At 39.8% G+C, this 18534-nt stretch overlaps 1 protein-coding gene across 5 annotated transcripts in view; it reads left to right on the top strand.

Annotated features, from left to right (window-relative positions):
• Positions 1-18534, top strand: part of LOC133658456 (galactosylgalactosylxylosylprotein 3-beta-glucuronosyltransferase 1) — a 247311-nt gene that overhangs the window by 205384 nt on the left and 23393 nt on the right. For 3 of the 5 annotated variants that reach the window (XM_062060527.1, XM_062060528.1, XM_062060529.1), the window contains 2 exons: positions 2979-3050; positions 3133-3641. In XM_062060527.1, the coding sequence (XP_061916511.1) occupies positions 2979-3050; positions 3133-3641 (581 nt within the window). The remainder of the gene's footprint in view (positions 1-2978; positions 3051-3132; positions 3642-18534) is intronic. The other 2 variants (XM_062060530.1, XM_062060531.1) reach the window with 2 other exon arrangements.

Below are 18534 nucleotides of genomic sequence, written 5' to 3'. Positions count from 1 at the left end.
CACGACTCGATTTGTTGCACAGGTGGCATCCTATGACAGTTCCATGCTGGAAATCACTCAGAGCGGCCCATTCTTTCCCAAATGTTTGTAGAAACAGTCTCCATGCCTAAGTGGTTGATTTTATACACCGGGCCAAGTGATTAGGACACCTGATTCTCATCATTTGGATGGGTGACCAAATACTTTTGGCAATATAGTGTATATACATTTGTCACCAATTCCATTGTCTTTTTTTACACATAATCTTGACATGAAAAATTAGAAAGTGGTATTTAACATTCAGAAAGAATTCCAGCTATGAGGTTCAACAAACAGAAGTCTTACCCTTAGGAAAATCTGAGAGCCGGGTTCCAGAACAGCTGACCTGCGTTACAGTAGGAAGGGATTCCTATGGCCCCATTTGTGGCGACTTACCTGACACATGAAACGTGACAAATTTGGGGCGGGCACTATCCACTTTAGCCGCTGGATGATAGTAGAGCGTTGAATATCTTAAAGTGTGTTTTGTGGCAATTCTAACTTTTTACATGTATGCTAGAATGTCTTTTAAACCATTTTGACTATGAATATAATGTATTTACCCATGGGGCTCGTTATATCACATGACTGAATGTGTCTTATGACTGTGTTTCTTAACTATAGGGCCAGGGCCCATTGTTGGGCCATAAGCTTATCCCAGGGGGCCGCCAAAAAATATCTTTCTCAGCTGTGGTCCGTATGGACAGTTGTAATGCACGTTTCCACCATTTGTGGCAGTAATGACAGAAGTCTGAAGATGTTTTTAAGCGCAAAAATTGGTGGTGATGCCGTGTTTTCATTTGCATTTAAATTTTTTGAAACTTTAGTTAAGAAACATACTCATTATTAATTTAGCTTATCTATTTTAGCACAACATAATTGTATGTAAATGTAATGTTTGTCACTTATTTATGAGTCCCTCCTTCAGATTATAATTCTGGTATGTGTGCATTTTCAGATAAACTGCACAAAAAAATGAAATACAGAGAGAAAATCCTCCTGCAGCTGCTGTGCGATATATGTATTAATACATTTCCAATTTAAGTCGTCTCAAACTGTCGTAATACAGTAAAAGGTCTTTACTGGAGAAAAAAAACGTAGCGTAAAGGTGATTTGCCTTTAGTATGTAATCCTTGTCATGAAATGTAAAAACAAAACACAGTTTACAAATTTAGTTTTCTAAAAAAATCAAAAATATATGAATTTGATACTAATTCCATTGTCTTTTTTTCAAACATAATCTGACATGAAAAATTAGAAAATGGTATTCAACATTCAGAAATAATTCCAGCATAAAAATTAGTTTCAGCATTGTTAACACTAAAAATGTAAAAACAATATCTTGTTCTTGAATTTACTGGAAAAAAACATGTTTTGCCACAGAGCATAAAATCAATACAACACACATTCCTAATTTAAGTTTTAAAAAAATTCCAATTTGTCGAACATTTTACAAATTCATTACATTTCAGGTAAGGCTGTCAAAATTAACGACTTACCTCATGTGATTAATCACAAAAAATGATCGCATTAATCATGAACACACTTAGATTAATCATGCAATTTTATTTTGGGCGTACAAGCTGAAATGCATACGTCAGTACAAAAATGAGTGAGGAGACTCCAACTGTTGTGCGGGCTGGCACATTTCACTCCTAAATACAGCCTGAAAGAACTTTAGATAAAACTGTTCCCAAGTTTTGTGCAAATAAATGACAAGAATTGAAGTAAAATGTGTAAAAACGTTCCTAGGTGACATTCTGAGAATAAAATTGCATTTGTGTACAAATATCGGGGTCTTTTCTTAAGCACATTTTAACTATGCAAGCGAGTAATCAGCTGTGAATAATCATGATTAATCCAAATTCCAAAATGTGGTTAATCTGATTTTAAAAATAATAATTTGACAGCCCTATTTTTAAGTAAACATGTCAAATGTTATACTGCATGGATCACAAAGAAAAAACACTTAACATTCTGAAATAATTCAAGTGTAAAAATATGTTTAAAAAAGCTAAATTATATACTTATTCCAATGTCTTTTTTGTACAAAATCTTGCAAAATTATTTACAGTTTGAGAAAACATAATCAATAGTCCTTGTAAAAAAAAATGTAATATGTATTTAACATTCAGAAGGAATTCCAGCATAACAATACTGCATGCACATAGCATAGATCCGATGAATCGATGACTAAATTAATCGGCAACTATTTTAATAATCAATTTTAGTTTAGTTGTTGCAGCCCTAGTGCTATATAAATAAAGTGGATTGGATTGAAAGTGCCCAAAGATAGGTGTGGCTCGTATTCAAAAATACTTGAGGCATCAAGTGCATCAACAAAGTATTGAGCAAAGGCTGTGAATACTTAAGTACATTTATTTGTTTTATATTTTTAGAAATTAAGAAATTTTTTGAAAAAACACCTTTTCACATTGTCATTATGGGTTATTGTCTGCAGAATTATGAGGGGGGAAAAAATTATTCCATAGATAAAAAAATTTGGAAAAAGTGAAGCGCTGTGAATACTTTCTGGATATAAGTAAACCTGTCCATTGCTTTACTGCCCTATTCCGACAAAATAGACAACCTGTGAAATATCCTTCCTGATGGAGGTGGTGTCTCAACCTGCTGAAATAAGCCCAGAAAAGTCCAACTCGTGCAACTCCTTGTCAGTTCCCGCGTTGTTGCCGAATGTCATGATCGTAGACCGCGACCATCCCGGCAAGGCTTGAAGGAGCCAGACGTTGGCCTCAAGCCCCCCGGAGATGTGTAGGCAAGCAACAAGGCCGCCCACAGCCTGACCACAAGCTTCAGTGAACCACACTGATGTGGCGACGCGGATGAAATATTAATCCTTTAAAGCCGGCCGGTGAAAGGTGGCAATAAAGATAAAGTTACAGGAGAGATAACCACAAGAGTATGCATCCTCTCATAGTGCCTGCTTTCACTCTTTGCAGCCTGTCACCACCTAGTAAAAGAGATCTTTATCATTCCAGAGAGGCTTGCAGTCCGCCACCACCGACTCTCAGGTATACTTTACCCCCACCGGGTCTAAGTCGCCTGAGGCCAGCCTACAAAGAGCAGCAATAACGCGTCTTCTCCCATCTCCAGATGACGGCGTGGAGGGCAAGAGGGAGGCCGGAGGCCAGGCAGGAGACTCGAAGGAATACTGCGCCTCAGATAAGGACATTGTGGAGGTGGTGAGGACCGAGTATGTCTACACCCGGCCTCCGCCTTGGTCGGACGTGCTGCCCACCATCCACGTCATCACGCCCACGTACAGCCGACCCGTGCAGAAGGCCGAGCTGACCCGGCTGGCGAATACCTTCCTCCACATTCCCAACCTGCACTGGATCCTGGTGGAGGACTCCCAGAGGAGGACGCAGCTGGTGACGAGACTCCTCAGAGAAACGGGGCTCAACTACACCCACCTCAACGTGGAGACGCCCCGGAACTATAAGCTGCGGGGGGACACTCGGGACCCCAGGATCCCCCGGGGGACCATGCAGAGGAATCTGGCGCTGCGGTGGCTGAGGGAGACGTTCAACGCCAACAGCAGCCAAGGGATTGTCTACTTTGCGGATGACGACAACACTTACAGCCTGGAGCTGTTTGACGAGGTTCATGCTGCTTCCTTACTACATTTCTCCACTTTGTGTGGCCCTGTACAACATTTTGTTTATGGGCCCATTTTAGCCTAACCTAACCTAACCTACTCAGTAGCCTAGTGGTTAGAGCAGACCTGGGCATTGTGCGGCCCGCGGGCCGCATCCGGCCCTTTGTACGTCCCTGTCCGGCCCGCGTGAGGCCAATTATAAATTACAAAATACATTTTAAAAAGCATCTATTTCGAGTGTGCAATACAACGGTGCTGCTTTTGTTTTGAAAAGCGTTATTTGTATTACTTCCGTGTGGACGTATGCTCGTGCGCGCAGCGGCAATCTCAAATTACAAAATAAATTTAAAAAAACATCTTTGTCGTGCGTGCAATACAACTGTACTGCTTTTATTTTGAAAAGTGTTATTGTGCGTATGTCCTGTGAGGGAAGGCGCACAGCGACTAAAAAGAGAAAAGTTGATGACGAATGGCGTGTTTTCAACAAGACAAGTAAAGGTAAAGCTGTGTGCTTATTTGTGGTACACACGTTGCTGTGTTTAAAGAATATAGTGTAACGACCTGCTGAAGTAGATGTTGTCTTCTTGAGTTGCGTAAATGAGGAGTGAGGAGACGTGCGTGTGGAAGGAACGAGATATGTTGAGCTGTGTTAGTATAGCTTGCTCAATAAAAGTTTAAAAAGAGCGTCAGACTTGATGTGCACTTCTTCTGGACATTACAATTGGTGGCAGAAGTAAAACTTTGCGCATACTGCACTGTTTGTGTGCTACGTCATCGGGAGGTACGTGCCACGTGAGGAGCTCGCCGCAAAGAGACAGAGAGAGAGAGATAGAGAGAGAGTGTTTACAGGTGCAGCCACGCTGCTTGCCACGGGGGGAATTCCGCCCTCAATGAAGACTCCCAGGTTTGATGGCAAGGCGAACTGGGAGGCATTTCATCCCACTTCTGACATCAATTGTAGCGTCCAGAAGAAGTGCACACCAAGTCTGATGCACTTTTTAAACTTTTATTGAGCATGCTATACTAACACAGCTCAACTTATCTCGTTCTTTCCAAAAGGAAAACCAATCCTCACTCCTCATTTCCGCAACAGCAACGCTTCCTCCTTCTTCGCCAATCACCTTACAGGCGTGCTACGTTCACAACGTTTTCTTATCTGGTTAAATAAAGGTTTTACAACAAAGAGGATGCAGGATAAAGTGACAGAAATTGAAATTTTTGTATTGTAATATACATCAGGAAGTGTTGTGTAAGAAATTGTTAAAAATAAAACCATCAAAAGCCATCTGCTTTTGTATAAAGATAAGTTAGGTTAAATGAAAATATTATTATTATTATTATCTATCTTACGGTATATCAAAAATAATTTGAGCAAAATTTAATTGAAATATTGTCAGTGTGGCCCCCCAGCAGTGCTCAGGTTGCTCATGCGGCCCCCGGTAAAAATTAATTGCCCACCCCTGGGTTAGAGTGTCTGCCCTGAGATCGGTAGGTTGTGAGTTCAAACCCCGGCCGGGTCATACCAAAGACAAAAAAAATGGGACCCTTTACCTTGGCACTCAGAATCAAGGGTTGGAATTGGGGGTTAAATCACCAAAAATGATTCCCGGGCGAGACCACCGCTGTCCAAATGCAGAGGACAAATTTCACCACACCTAGTGTGTGTGTGTGTGTGACAATCATTGGTACTTTAACTTTAATATTATTATTTACTATTATCATTATTCGACCCCTGGAGGGGTATTCCAGCTATGAGGTTCAACAAACAGAAGTCTTACCCTCAGGAAAATCTGAGAGCCGGGTTTCAGAACAGCTGACCCGCGTTACAGTAGGAAGGGATTCCTATGGCCCCATTCGTCACGACTTATCTGACACATGAAACGTGACGAATTTGGGGCAGGCACTATCCACTTTAGCCGCCAGTTCGTAGTAGAGCAGGGGTCCCCAAACTACGGCCCGCGGGCCGGATACGGCCCCCCAGCGTCCAAAATCCGGCCCGCGGGAAGTCCCAAGTTAAAAAAAAATATATATATATATATTTTTTTAAATTTGTCCTTACTAGTCCATTTTCTACCGTCTCCTAGCCACTCAGGCAAATCATATTGTCTAAAAATGCATTTTACCATCGATAACGTGACATGCAGCAAGTGCGCTCTTTAAGTCAATTAGTGCGCGAGGAATAAATATGTATGAATACATATATATATATATATATATATATATATATATACACACACACACAGACACATATACATATATATACACATTTATACACACACACATTTACATATAATATATTATATATATATATATATATATATATATATATATATATATATATATATATATATATATATATATATATATATATATATATATATATATATATATATATATATATATATATATATATATATACTGTATGTGTGTATATATATATATATATATATATATATATATATATATACTGTATGTGTATATATATATATATATATATATATATATATATATATATATATATATATATATATATATATATATGTATATATATATATGTATATATATATAGCGCGGCCCCCAGCCAAATTGTTTTACCCCAATGCGGCCCCGGAATCAAAAAGTTTGGGGACCCCTGTAGTAGAGTGTTGAATATCTTAAAGTGTGTTTTGTGGCAATTCTAACTTTTTACATGTATTATGCATGTCTTTTAAACCATTTGACTATGGATATAATGTTTTTACCCTTGGGGCTCGTTATATCAGGTAGGTAGGTAGGTAGGCCTTTATTGTCATTGCACAAGTACAACAAAACTTTGTTTTCAGCACAAACCTGTTCAAGATTAGACAAACAAACAGTGTACAGGGTTACAGAACAGGAACGCAGAAAAGATGGGAAAAAGGTCAACGCTGGGGGAGGATGAGTAAAAAAATACAATCTAGACTGGGCTCCTAAGGGGGCCCAGTCTGGAGTGGGAAAAAAACCTCCATAGCAAAGCACATATACATATTACAACATACAACTCGAGACTTGCAATAGAGGGGAGGGAGTGGGGGCTACGGTAGCAGGCTGCAGCTCTTCAGGCGCTGCCCATCCGTCCATCACCCCTAAGGGATTTGCGTCAAGGACGTTGGATGGGGGGTGGGGTATGTATGTGTGTGTGGCGTATATTTTTTGTGGATGCATGTGTGTGTGTGTGTGTAAGAATGCCGTGTGTCTCTGTTCCGCGGCCTTGGTATTCTTGTCAGTCAGTCCAAAGTCAACAACAACAGGTGTGTGTCCATGAGAGACAAGAAGGGAGTTTGTTGTGTCTCCACCGCACTGTCCTTCGGGAGAGTCTTAAAGCCAGGGAAACAATCCAAGTTAGAATGTTTTGTATGCGAGTGAAAATAAAATGTGCTTTTCACTCTAAATTGCCTATGACTGGTCCTCAAATTCATCCTGCATGATTGTATATATCTTAACCACAGGGCCAGTGTCCAATGTTAGCCATGAGCTACCTAATAGGGGGCCGCCAAAAAATATCTGTTCCTCAGCTGTTTTCCATATGGGTCGCAGCGGTATAGTCAGCCAGGTGTAATGCACGTTTCCACCATGTGTGGCAGTAATGACAATCTCAAAACAGAAGAAGTCTGAAGACGTTTCTAAGCGCAAAAAATATGACTAATGTGGTGATGCTGTATTTTCATTTGCACATTTTTTGACACTGTAGTTAAGAAACATACTCATTATTAATTTAGGTTATTTATTTTAGCACAACATAATTGTATGTACATTTATTGTTTGTCACTTATTTATGAGTCCCTTCTTTTTGATTGATTGATTGAGACTTTTATTAGTAGGTTGCACAGTGAAGTACATATTCCGTACAATTGACCACTAAATGGTAACACCCGAATAAGTTTTTCAACTTGTTTAAGTCGGGGTCCACTTAAATTGATTCATGATACAGATATATACTATCATATATACTATCATCATAATACAGTCATCACACAAGATAATCACATTGAATTATTTACATTATTTACAATCAGGGGTGTGGAGGGGGGGGGGTATATTTGGTTAGTACTTACTTTTCTAATCCGCTTGGCCTAAGAATTATGTCAGGGGTGTCAAACGTACGGCCCGCGGGCCGGATAAGGCCCGCGAACAGGTTTTATCCGGCCCCCGGGATGAGTTTACTAAATATTAAAATGAGCCGAAATTTTTTGAATGAAAGAAACAGCTGTTCTAAAGGTGTCCACTAGATGTTGCAATAGAAATTGTCTGTATCTTTGTAAATTATGCTACATATGTAAAAATAAAAATAAAGTACACCAGTGCACCAGTCGAGGAAAATGAGTAAACTACATAGATAACATCCTGTAATTTGATTTTGATATAATTTTTTTATCTTGATAGATTGAAAATTAACACCAATGAGTTGACTGTTGAAAATGATCACATAATTTATTCAGAAAGTATAAATAACAACAAATAATGGTAGAATACTATTAACCGCAACATGTAAATGTAAAACCCCCCCAACAACATTATGATTTGTACATTTTCAGAATGTGCTTGTTCTATTTTTAAACAAAGAAAACAATCTGAAGTGGTCTTTATTTTTAAGTTATCCTGTCGTGATTTTACCAGTCCGGCCCACTTGGGAGTAGATTTTTCTCCATGTGGCCCCCGATCTAAAATGAGTTTGACACCCATGGTTTACATGTTGAATAAATAATAATCTGTTTGATTAACACATGGTTTTGCATCATTTGACAAGGTTGTAAACTGTAAGTAGGTTAAATATACGTATAGTAATTATTGATTGCTATTCCAATCAAGAGTGGGATTATTAATTCAGTGGTAATATTTAAGTGGACCCTGGTTTTCAGAAGGTTAAGAACCCTTGCCTTATGATTAACTGGCGACCAATCCCACTTCCACCAGTGTTCTTAATAAAAGGTTAAATAGTGTACGAGCTCAGCAGCCACTTGGCTAAAGCGAGAGAATAGTGTATTGATTGGGAAGCTGGAAAAAAGGCATCTTCAAAGTTTCCTTATCGAGTCTATTTTTGAGTCCATTGTTATTTTGTTCTTTACGAGAAAACAATGGCAGCATAGATCTGTGCTCACTCATTGTAGGAATTTGTCGTGTCTAATTGTCTCGCGCCGTCCATCCAGTATTATTTTTGCACCTAACAAGCAGGACATTTATCAGCCACGTAATCAGCACATCTACCGGCCAGTCGTCCATCTTGACAGCCGTGGAACACAGCAGACTATGGGATTTCGGTTCAGAGTGTCAAGTATTGACGGCGTCTGCCATTACCTTTCTCTGGACACCAGCCAAAGTGCTCCGTCTCCTTCAGAGGCGCTCCAACAGGCCTATTTATGTGGCGCAGTCATGGCCCTGAGGAGGAGAGGACAATAAACAGAAAGACAGAAAGGAATCAGACTGATCGGTTAACGTTTTCTAACAAGCCGACTAAAATAAAGTTTTTCCTGTTGAAAAATGTGTTCAATTTAAATGAACGTAGTAACATTTAATTAGATTTAGCTAAGGTTAAATTGGATTTAAAACATTGTATTAATTATTCAAATTAATCAGTTCCAGCCTTTATTAAGACTTTTTCTTAAACATTTGCAAAAACCTCAGGCTAAAAAATGGGTTAAATAAGAATTAAACACAAGTTTTAGTTGTGCTTCAAACAAAACATATTGTTTTAAAAGATTCTCAATTGTTACGCAAGTATAAAAAAGAAGTTAAATGATTCCAAAATTACAGCAACAAAACCCTAGAATCGTATTGCTGCTCTGAATGTGAGTCGGTCATATTCACATACTTTTCTGTTGATGTTCAAATCCAGTGTGACGTTGTTTATTTATTTAGTATTTAGAGAAAAAAAAACTTGTGGGAAATATTGGAAATCATATTTTTCTGTTCAAGGGTCAACCTGAAACAATCATAAAAACTGTATTCATCTTACATTTGTCCACATTACATTTTGAGAGAGAATTAAAGTGCAAGGATAACTGACACACAAGAGTAAAAATAAGTCGAGCACTGCAAAATGCAAAAAAAAAAACACTGCAATTGTACTGCTTTTAAATTTGTTAAATGTGTAATTTTGCATAAATGTGGATTGATTGTTGTAAAATTAGATGTTGCTCAATTTAAAATCTAATATGATTTCGGGAATTTAGAAACCATTTTTAAAATTAAAATCAACCATTTATTTTATTTTTTTCTGATTGGTATCGACCACTTTGAAACCTTTATTGGGAATGTTTCAACTGTCACACAAGTGAAAAAATAAATTAGAAACTGCAAAATGCAAAAATAAAACAAACTACTGCTGCATGTTAATTTGTGTAAATTTGCATCATACCAAATTTTGCTGTTAATCTTTTAATCCAGCGTGATGTCAGAGTTGTTCATATTTAAACAAATATGAATCCATTCCAGAGTTAAGGTTAAAGATAAAAGTTAAAGTACCACTGATAGTCACACACACACTAGGTGTGGTGAAATTAACCTCTGCATTCGACCCATCCCCTTGTTCCACACCCTGGGAGGTGAGAGGAGCAGTGAGCAGCAGCGGTGGCCGCGCTCGGGAATTATTGTGGTTATTTAACCCCCAATTCTAACCCTTGATGCTGAGTGCAAACTGTGGCTATGATAACACCTTGAAGAAAATACATTCTTCCTAAGAACATTTGTAAGTTCAATACAAGTGTAAAAAATGAGTCAACCATTGTTTGTTTATAATAAGTTATAGCAAAGTAATTTAGATGCTGCGGACACGTTAGCTAGCATTAGCTGTAGCAGCCCTAAGCGGCCGACAAGCCACGGTGAACCGGAGACGCATGATGGATTTAGCTCTACACCCCACAACTTAGTCATTGGGGACTCCATCACCCGGAATATGCAGTTTAGTAAACCAGCCATAATTAAGTGTATTCCCGGGTCCAGAGCACCCGTTAGTGAAGCTAGTCTTAGGGAGCTGACTCGCAACAGGCCGAGTAAACACGTACGACAGGCTAATCACACCACTAGCTATGTGAACATAGTTGTACACGTCGGCTCCAATGACACTAGGATGAGGCAGTCAGAGATTACAAAGAGGAACATAGCTCAGACTTGTAATCTCGTTAAAAAGATGTCTCGGCATCGAGTACTTGTCTCTGGCTCCCTGCCTACGAGAGGCAATGATGAGAGGTATTGCAGATTAGTCTCACTTAACAAGTGGCTGGCTAGTTTTTGTAGAGAACAGGGACTAACGTTTGTTGATAAGGAGCCCCTGCGATGAGGTGGCGACTTGTCCAGGGTGTACACCACCTTCCCCCCGAATACATCTGAGATAGGCTCCCGCATCCCCCACAACCCCGAAAGGGACAAGCGGTAGAAAATGGATGGATGGATGGATATATAATATAATTAATAATAATAACAATCATTTTGATTTATAACGCACTAAATGTGCTACAGACTGGAGAGGAAACAAGCATGATTCAAATAATAGGAGAACCGACATGGACTTTTTAGTAAAATTATTATTTAAAAACATACGTATTGAAGTTTATTGAAAAATATATGTCACGAATATGCATTTTTCGAGCCTCTTGTTAAAAAAACAACAACAAAACACTGCGGTCTTGCTGCGTAGACTGCCAGTTAGCTTTTTTTTTTCTAAACAACTTGATATAAATAGTCCACAAAGTCAAAATAAATTACAGTGAAATTGTGCATTGTGTCATTTAATTGCAAGCAATTAAGGACAGCAGCAACATTGTACAACTGGAAATAGACAGGAAATACTATGTGTCATGGCGGCACATTGAAATGCAGCAGCTTGAAGACGCTCTTGGGAGTGTAGAGCGATTTGGCAAAAAACACCCGTCATTTCTGTCAACTTCATGGCTGGCTCAAAGCGTGAACACTCTGTGATCACATACGACCGACAGACAATTCTGGATGTGGATGGATCGGGTCGTTATAGACTGAAAGATGCATGTACGGAGGACCTCCTCGCTAGCATGGGAATACTTCGCGGGCTACATCGAGCGGCCTTTGTAGCAGCGGAGTCAAGTATTAGCGGGGACCGCCAATGGAGGCGACGTAAGCGGTGTGAGCGGAAGCAGAAGCGGGGATGCCGAACGGGGCTAACAACAAAGGGAAAAGCTAACCAAAGAAGCGTGGAGTGTCCAGGTAAGAAGTCATTTAAACTAGAACTAGCCGGCGCCAGGCTGGATAATCCCTGCACACATAGCAATTCTCTTAGAATAAAACACAACTCACATAATGTTTTTTCTTTTGTGACGGTGTCAGAGGCAGACATACATTATACTGAGGTGGCTAACTATGATGCGTTCAGTTTATCGCAGCATCAAGCAAACAATCTGAAAATTCCCGTCGTATAAATTCCTAGGAATGGTCGAAACTATTTAAAGTGCACTACGCATAATAAACGCAACATTATTAATATTGCTACTTCGGATAATTTCAACAAACAATCCTCAAAACAGCCCACTACCTATAATATGGGCTTTTTAAACATAAGATCATTATCTTCCAAAACGTTATTAGTTAATGAGGTCATTAGAGACAACAAACTTGACGTCGTTGGTCTCGCCGAGACCTGGCTCAAACCAGACGATTTTTTTGCGCTAAATGAGGCATCTCCTCCTAACTATACCAATGCACATGTTGCCCGTCCTCTTAAAAGGGGAGGGGGTGTCGCACTAATATACAATGAAAACTATAATTTTACACCTAACCTAAATAATAAATATAACTCGTTTGAGGTGCTCACTATGAGGTTTGTCACACCGCTGCCTCTCCACCTGGCTGTTATCTACCGCCCCCCTGGGCCCTATTCGGACTTCATCAGTGAATTCTCAGAGTTTGTTGCTGATCTAGTGACGCACGCCGACAATATAATCATAATGGGGGACTTTAATATCCATATGAATACCCCATCGGACCCTCCATGCGTGGCGCTCCAGACATAATTGATAGCTGTGGTCTTACACAAATAATAAATGAACCCACGCATCGCAACGGTAATACGATAGATCTAGTGCTTGTCAGGGGTGTCACCACCTCTAAAGTTACGATACTCCCGTACACTAAAGTAATGTCCAATCATTACCTTATAAAATTTGAAGTTCTGACTCATTGTCAACAAACTAATGATAATAATAATAACTACTATAGCAGCCGCAACATTAATGCTGCCACAACAACGACTCTTACTGACCTACTGCCTTCGGTAATGGCACCATTCCCAAATTATGTGGGCTCTATTGATAACCTCACTTACAACTTTAACGACGCCCTGCGCGACACCATTGATAGTGTAGCACCGCTAAATCTAAAAAGGGCCCCTAAAAGGCGTACCCCATGATTTACAGAAGAAACTAAAGCCCAGAAATTATCATGTAGAACGCTGGAACGCAAATGGCGTGCGACTAAACTTGAGGTTTTCCATCAAGCATGGAGTGATAGTTTAATAACTTATAAACGCATGCTTACCTCAGCTAAAGCTAAATATTACTCAAATCTCATCCACCTCAACAAAAATGATCCTAAATTTTTGTTTAGTACAGTAGCATCGCTAACCCAACAAGGGACTCCTCCCAGTAGCTCCACCCACTCAGCAGATGACTTTATGAATTTCTTTAATAAGAAAATTGAAGTCATTAGAAAAGAGATTAAAGACAATGCATCTCAGCTACAACTGGGTTCTATTAACACAGATACGACTGTATATACGACGGATACCGCCCTCCAAAATAGTTTCTCTCTCTTTGATGAAATAACCTTAGAGGAATTGTTAAAATGTGTAAATGGGACACAACAAACAACATGTTTACTTGACCCAATTCCTGGGAAACTTATCAAGGAGCTTTTTGTTTTATTAGGTCCATCAGTGTTAAATATTATAAACTTATCACTTTCCTCTGGCACTGTTCCCCTAGCATTCAAAAAAGCGGTTATTCATCCTCTACTCAAAAGACCTAACCTCGATCCTGACCTCATACCCACCTTCCGTTTATCTCGAAAATCCTCTAAAAATTTGTCGCACAGCAGCTAAATGAACACTTAGCGTCTAACAATCTCTGCGAACCTTTTCAATCCGGTTTCAGGGCAAATCACTCTACGGAGACAGCCCTCGCAAAAATGACTAATGATCTATTGCTAACGATGGATTCTGATGCGTCATCTATGTTGCTGCTTCTTGATCTTAGCGCCGCTTTCGATACTGTTGATCATAATATTTTATTAGAGCGTATCAAAACACGTATTGGGATGTCAGACTTAGCCTTGTCTTGGTTTAACTCTTATCTTACTGACAGGATGCAATGCGTCTCCCATAACAATGTGACCTCGGACTATGTCAAGGTAACGTGCGGAGTTCCCCAGGGTTCGGTTCTTGGCCCTGCACTCTTTAGTATTTACATGCTGCCGCTAGGTGACATCATACGCAAATACGGTGTTAGCTTTCACTGTTATGCTGATGACACTCAACTCTACATGCCCCTAAAGCTGACCAACACGCCGGATTGTAGTCAGCTGGAGGCGTGTCTTAATGAAATTAAACAATGGATGTCCGCTAACTTTTTGCAACTCAACGCTAAGAAAACGGAAATGCTGATTATCGGTCCTGCTCAACACCGACATCTATTTAATAATACCACCTTAACATTTGACAACCAAACAATTAAACAAGGCGACTCGGTAAAGAATCTGGGTATTATCTTTGACCCAACTCTCTCGTTTGAGTCACACATTAAGAGTGTTACTAAAACGGCCTTCTTTCATCTTCGTAATATCGCTAAAATTCGTTCCATTTTGTCCACAAGCGATGCTGAGATCATTATCCATGCATTCGTTACATCTCGTCTCGATTACTGTAACGTTTTATTTTCGGGCCTCCCTATGTCTAGCATTAAAAGATTACAGATGGTACAAAATGCGGCTGCTAGACTTTTGACAAAAACAAGAAAGTTTGATCATATTACGCCTATACTGGCTCACTTGCACTGGCTTCCTGTGCACCTAAGATGCGACTTTAAGGTTTTACTACTTACGTATAAAATACTACACGGTCAAGCTCCTGCCTATCTTGCCGATTGTATTGTACCATATGTCCCGACAAGAAATCTGCGTTTAAAGAACTCCGGCTTATTAGTGATTCCCAGAGCCCAAAAAAAGTCTGCGGGCTATAGAGCGTTTTCTATTCGGGCTCCAATAATATGGAATGCCCTCCCGGTAAAAGTTAGAGATGCTACCTCAGTAGAAGCATTTAAGTCTCATCTTAAAACTCATTTGTATACTCTAGCCTTTAAATAGACTCCCTTTTTAGACCAGTTGATCTGCCGTTTCTTTTCTTTTCTTTTCTACTCTGCTCCCAACCCGGGGTGAACCGCTAGCCTGTCCATCGGATGGGGACATCTCTACGCTGCTGGCCCGTCTCCGCTCGGCATGGTTCCTGCTGGCCCCACTATGGACTGGACTTTCGCTGATGTGTTGGACTTTCACAATATTATGTCAGACCCACTCGACATCCATTGCTTTCGGTCTCCCCTAGAGGGGGGGGGGGGGTTACCCACATATGCGGTCCTCTCCAAGGTTTCTCATAGTCATTCACATTGACGTCCCACTGGGGTGAGTTTTCCTTGCCCGTATGTGGGCTCTGTACCGAGGATGTCGTTGTGGCTTGTACAGCCCTTTGAGACACTTGTGATTTAGGGCTATATAAATAAACATTGATTGATTGATTGATTGAAATACAGTAGGACGGGAACTGTGACAAATTGGGGGACAAGGGGGGGTGGAATATCCACTTTAAAGTTAAAGTTAAGTTAAAGTACCAATGATTGTCACACACACTAGGTTTGGTGAAATGTGTCCTCTGCATTTGACCCATCCCCTTGTTCACCCCCTGGGAGGTGAGGGGAGCAGTGGGCAGCAGCGGTGCCACGCCCGGGAATCATGTATGGTGATTTAACTCCCAATTCCAACCCTTGATGCTGAGTACCAAGCAGGGAGGTAATGGTTCCCATTTTTTTTATAGTCTGCGGTATGACTCGGCCGGGGTTTGAACTCACAACCTACCGATCTCAGGGTGGACACTCTACCCACTAGGCCACTGAGTGGGTAGAGTTGAACTGTAGAGCCAATAAGTGAATGCTTCACCTGCTGAAGAAAGCCAAAGTGCAGCTCATTGAGATTGCACTTTATATTATTACAAAGTGAAATTATATTCAAAACTACTGTCGTACAGTAGTGTTGAATATCTTAAAATGTGTTTTGTGGCAATTCTAACTTTAATCGTCGGTTGTTCCGTAGAGTGGCGCTTCCCATCATTTTCAGCTGACTGCACTGCAAAATGATTAGTAATAACAATAGATTTTATTGGTAAAAAGCACTTTCCATTGAGCAAACAACCTCATAGTGCTACAGTCTATTAAAAAAATAAATAAAAAGATAATACAAATAAAAATAAAAACTAGAACTAGCACGCATATATCTAAAAAAATGAATTGTTTTTAAAGAAGGGTTTTTAAGCCTTTTTTAAAAGCATCCACAGTCTGTGGTGCCCTCAGGTGGTCAGGGAGAGCGTTCCACAGACTGGGAGCGGCGGAGCTTTGTCCTTGGAGGTTGGAGGAGGTTAGTCTGTCCGGAGCGGAGGTGTCGTGTGGAGGATTTGGGGGTGAGCAGTTCTTTGAGGTAGAGGGGGGCATTTCCATGGAGGCCCCGGTGGGTTAGTAGGGAGACTTTGTAATCAATCCTGAGTGGAACAGGAAGCCAGTGAAAGGATTTGAGAACTGGTGTGATGTGGTCGTATTTCCGCACTCTCATCAGGATCCTAGCAGCACTATTCTGTAAGTACTGCAGCTTCTGAATGTTCTTGCTGGGGATCCCGACAAGAAGTGAGTTGCAGTAGTCTATTAACTCTCGCACCTTCCTCTCACGCCAGAAACGGCAGTAGAACAGCAGAAGAGAAGCGATGGGAGAAACACAGTGAAAGGACTGGAGAGGGAGGAGGAATTGGGGTCTTGAATCAGCCAACATTATTCACATAGTCTTCCTCTCAAAACAACACAACAAAGACAACATATACATTCCGATCAAGCTCCTGCATTCCAAACAACTCCCTTATCGTGAGACGGCACAAAGCCGCATAACAATTTAGCTCCGGTTTATCGTCTCTGCATCCCCGAGGATTGTGAATCCAATGCCTTTGTTCTTTCTTTTGTTTCTTTCTTCTTAAACATCCTCCCATCGGTGGGCAAGGCATGAGTAAAAAGTTGCACATCAACACCCTGATTAGCGTACATTCCTATGCATTTGATTGGCTGCTAGCAGAAAGGGATTTGTGCCAAGCCTGATTATTTGCTATATGTCAGTGCAACAAAGTATTGGGATGAATCACATACTGTATGCACAGTTTATAATTACACCTGTGCCTTTAAGAGCTCATTAAGACCGAACATCCTGATAATTTGTATCTCGGTGCCAAGCAAAGAAAACTCCCAACCCGACAATTCCCCGCAGCACCCGATGTGCCTTCATGCTGTTCCAAAACGGCCGTGCTTCTATTATTTTAAAGTGTGTCTGACGGTTAAAAAACTGGCAATTTGCAATGACTGCAAAAAGTTGTTTATGCGAGGAGGAACCAAGACGTCTTCCTTTTAATACGAGCAATTTCTTCAAGAATCATAAGGAGATACACGATGAATACAAGCGGAAGATGGATGAAAAGCAAACACCAATTTGTGAAAGTCTAAGTGTAGTATTTCCATAGTTGTAGTGGGTATCAGGATTATCTCAGGGAGAGCATGTCCCAAATTCCAAACTGCTGTTTTGTGGCATGTTAAAAAAAAATAATGCACTTTGTGACTTCAATAATAAATATGGCAGTGCCATGTTGGCATTTTTTTCCATAACTTGAGTTGAAGTTGTTCTCTTATTTTGGAAAACCTTGTTACATTGTTTAATGCATCCAGCAAGGCATCACAACAAAATTACGCATAATAATGTGTTAATTCCACGACTGTATATATCGGTATCGGTTTATATCGGAATCAGTAATTAAGTGTTGGACAATATCAAAATATCGGATACTGGCAAAAAAGCCATCTCTAGTAAATACTGTACATTATGCCTCATAAAACTACAGTAGTTGTTTAAAGTACATTATATTGTACTTAGGGCACCTCACAATTCCATTCGATTCCGATTCTTGGGATGACCGTTTGATTCAACAGGATTCTCGTAATATATTATTTGGTTATATATATATATATATATATATATATATATATATATATATATATATATATATATATATATATATATATATATATATATATATATATATATATATATATATATATATATATATATATATATATATATATATATATGTATGTATGTATGTATGTATGTATGTATGTATGTATGTATGCATGTATGTATGTATGTATGTATGTATGTATATAGATATATATATATGTATGTGTGGGAAAAAAATCACAAGACTATTTCATCTCTACAGGCCTGTTTCATGAGGGGTTTCCTCAATCATCAGGAGGTTTTAATGGAAGCATTCATTCACATACCATGGTTTATATAGGGCACAGAGCGGGTGGGTACAGGCGGGCATAGGGGCGTGGTGATTGGCTCATGTGTTACCTAGGAGGTGTTTCCTTCTGTGACGGCATGCTGATACAATTACGCTGCGCTTGTTGAGGGATGACAGGTCTGGACGGTGTATAATAAAGTTTCTCTTTCAAGCATAGGTTGCATCTTTTATTACCACTGTTGTAAGGTGTGCTGGATGCAAGAATTTGCCATGTTATTGAATATTCAACATTATTGTCTTTGAGATTCCAAATGTGTTT

The sequence above is a fragment of the Entelurus aequoreus genome, linkage group LG10 (genome assembly GCF_033978785.1).
Source record: "Entelurus aequoreus isolate RoL-2023_Sb linkage group LG10, RoL_Eaeq_v1.1, whole genome shotgun sequence".
NCBI lineage: Eukaryota > Metazoa > Chordata > Actinopteri > Syngnathiformes > Syngnathidae > Entelurus > Entelurus aequoreus.
The sequence above is the reverse complement of the archived record's forward strand: the minus strand, read 5'-3'. Positions and strand labels throughout refer to the sequence as shown.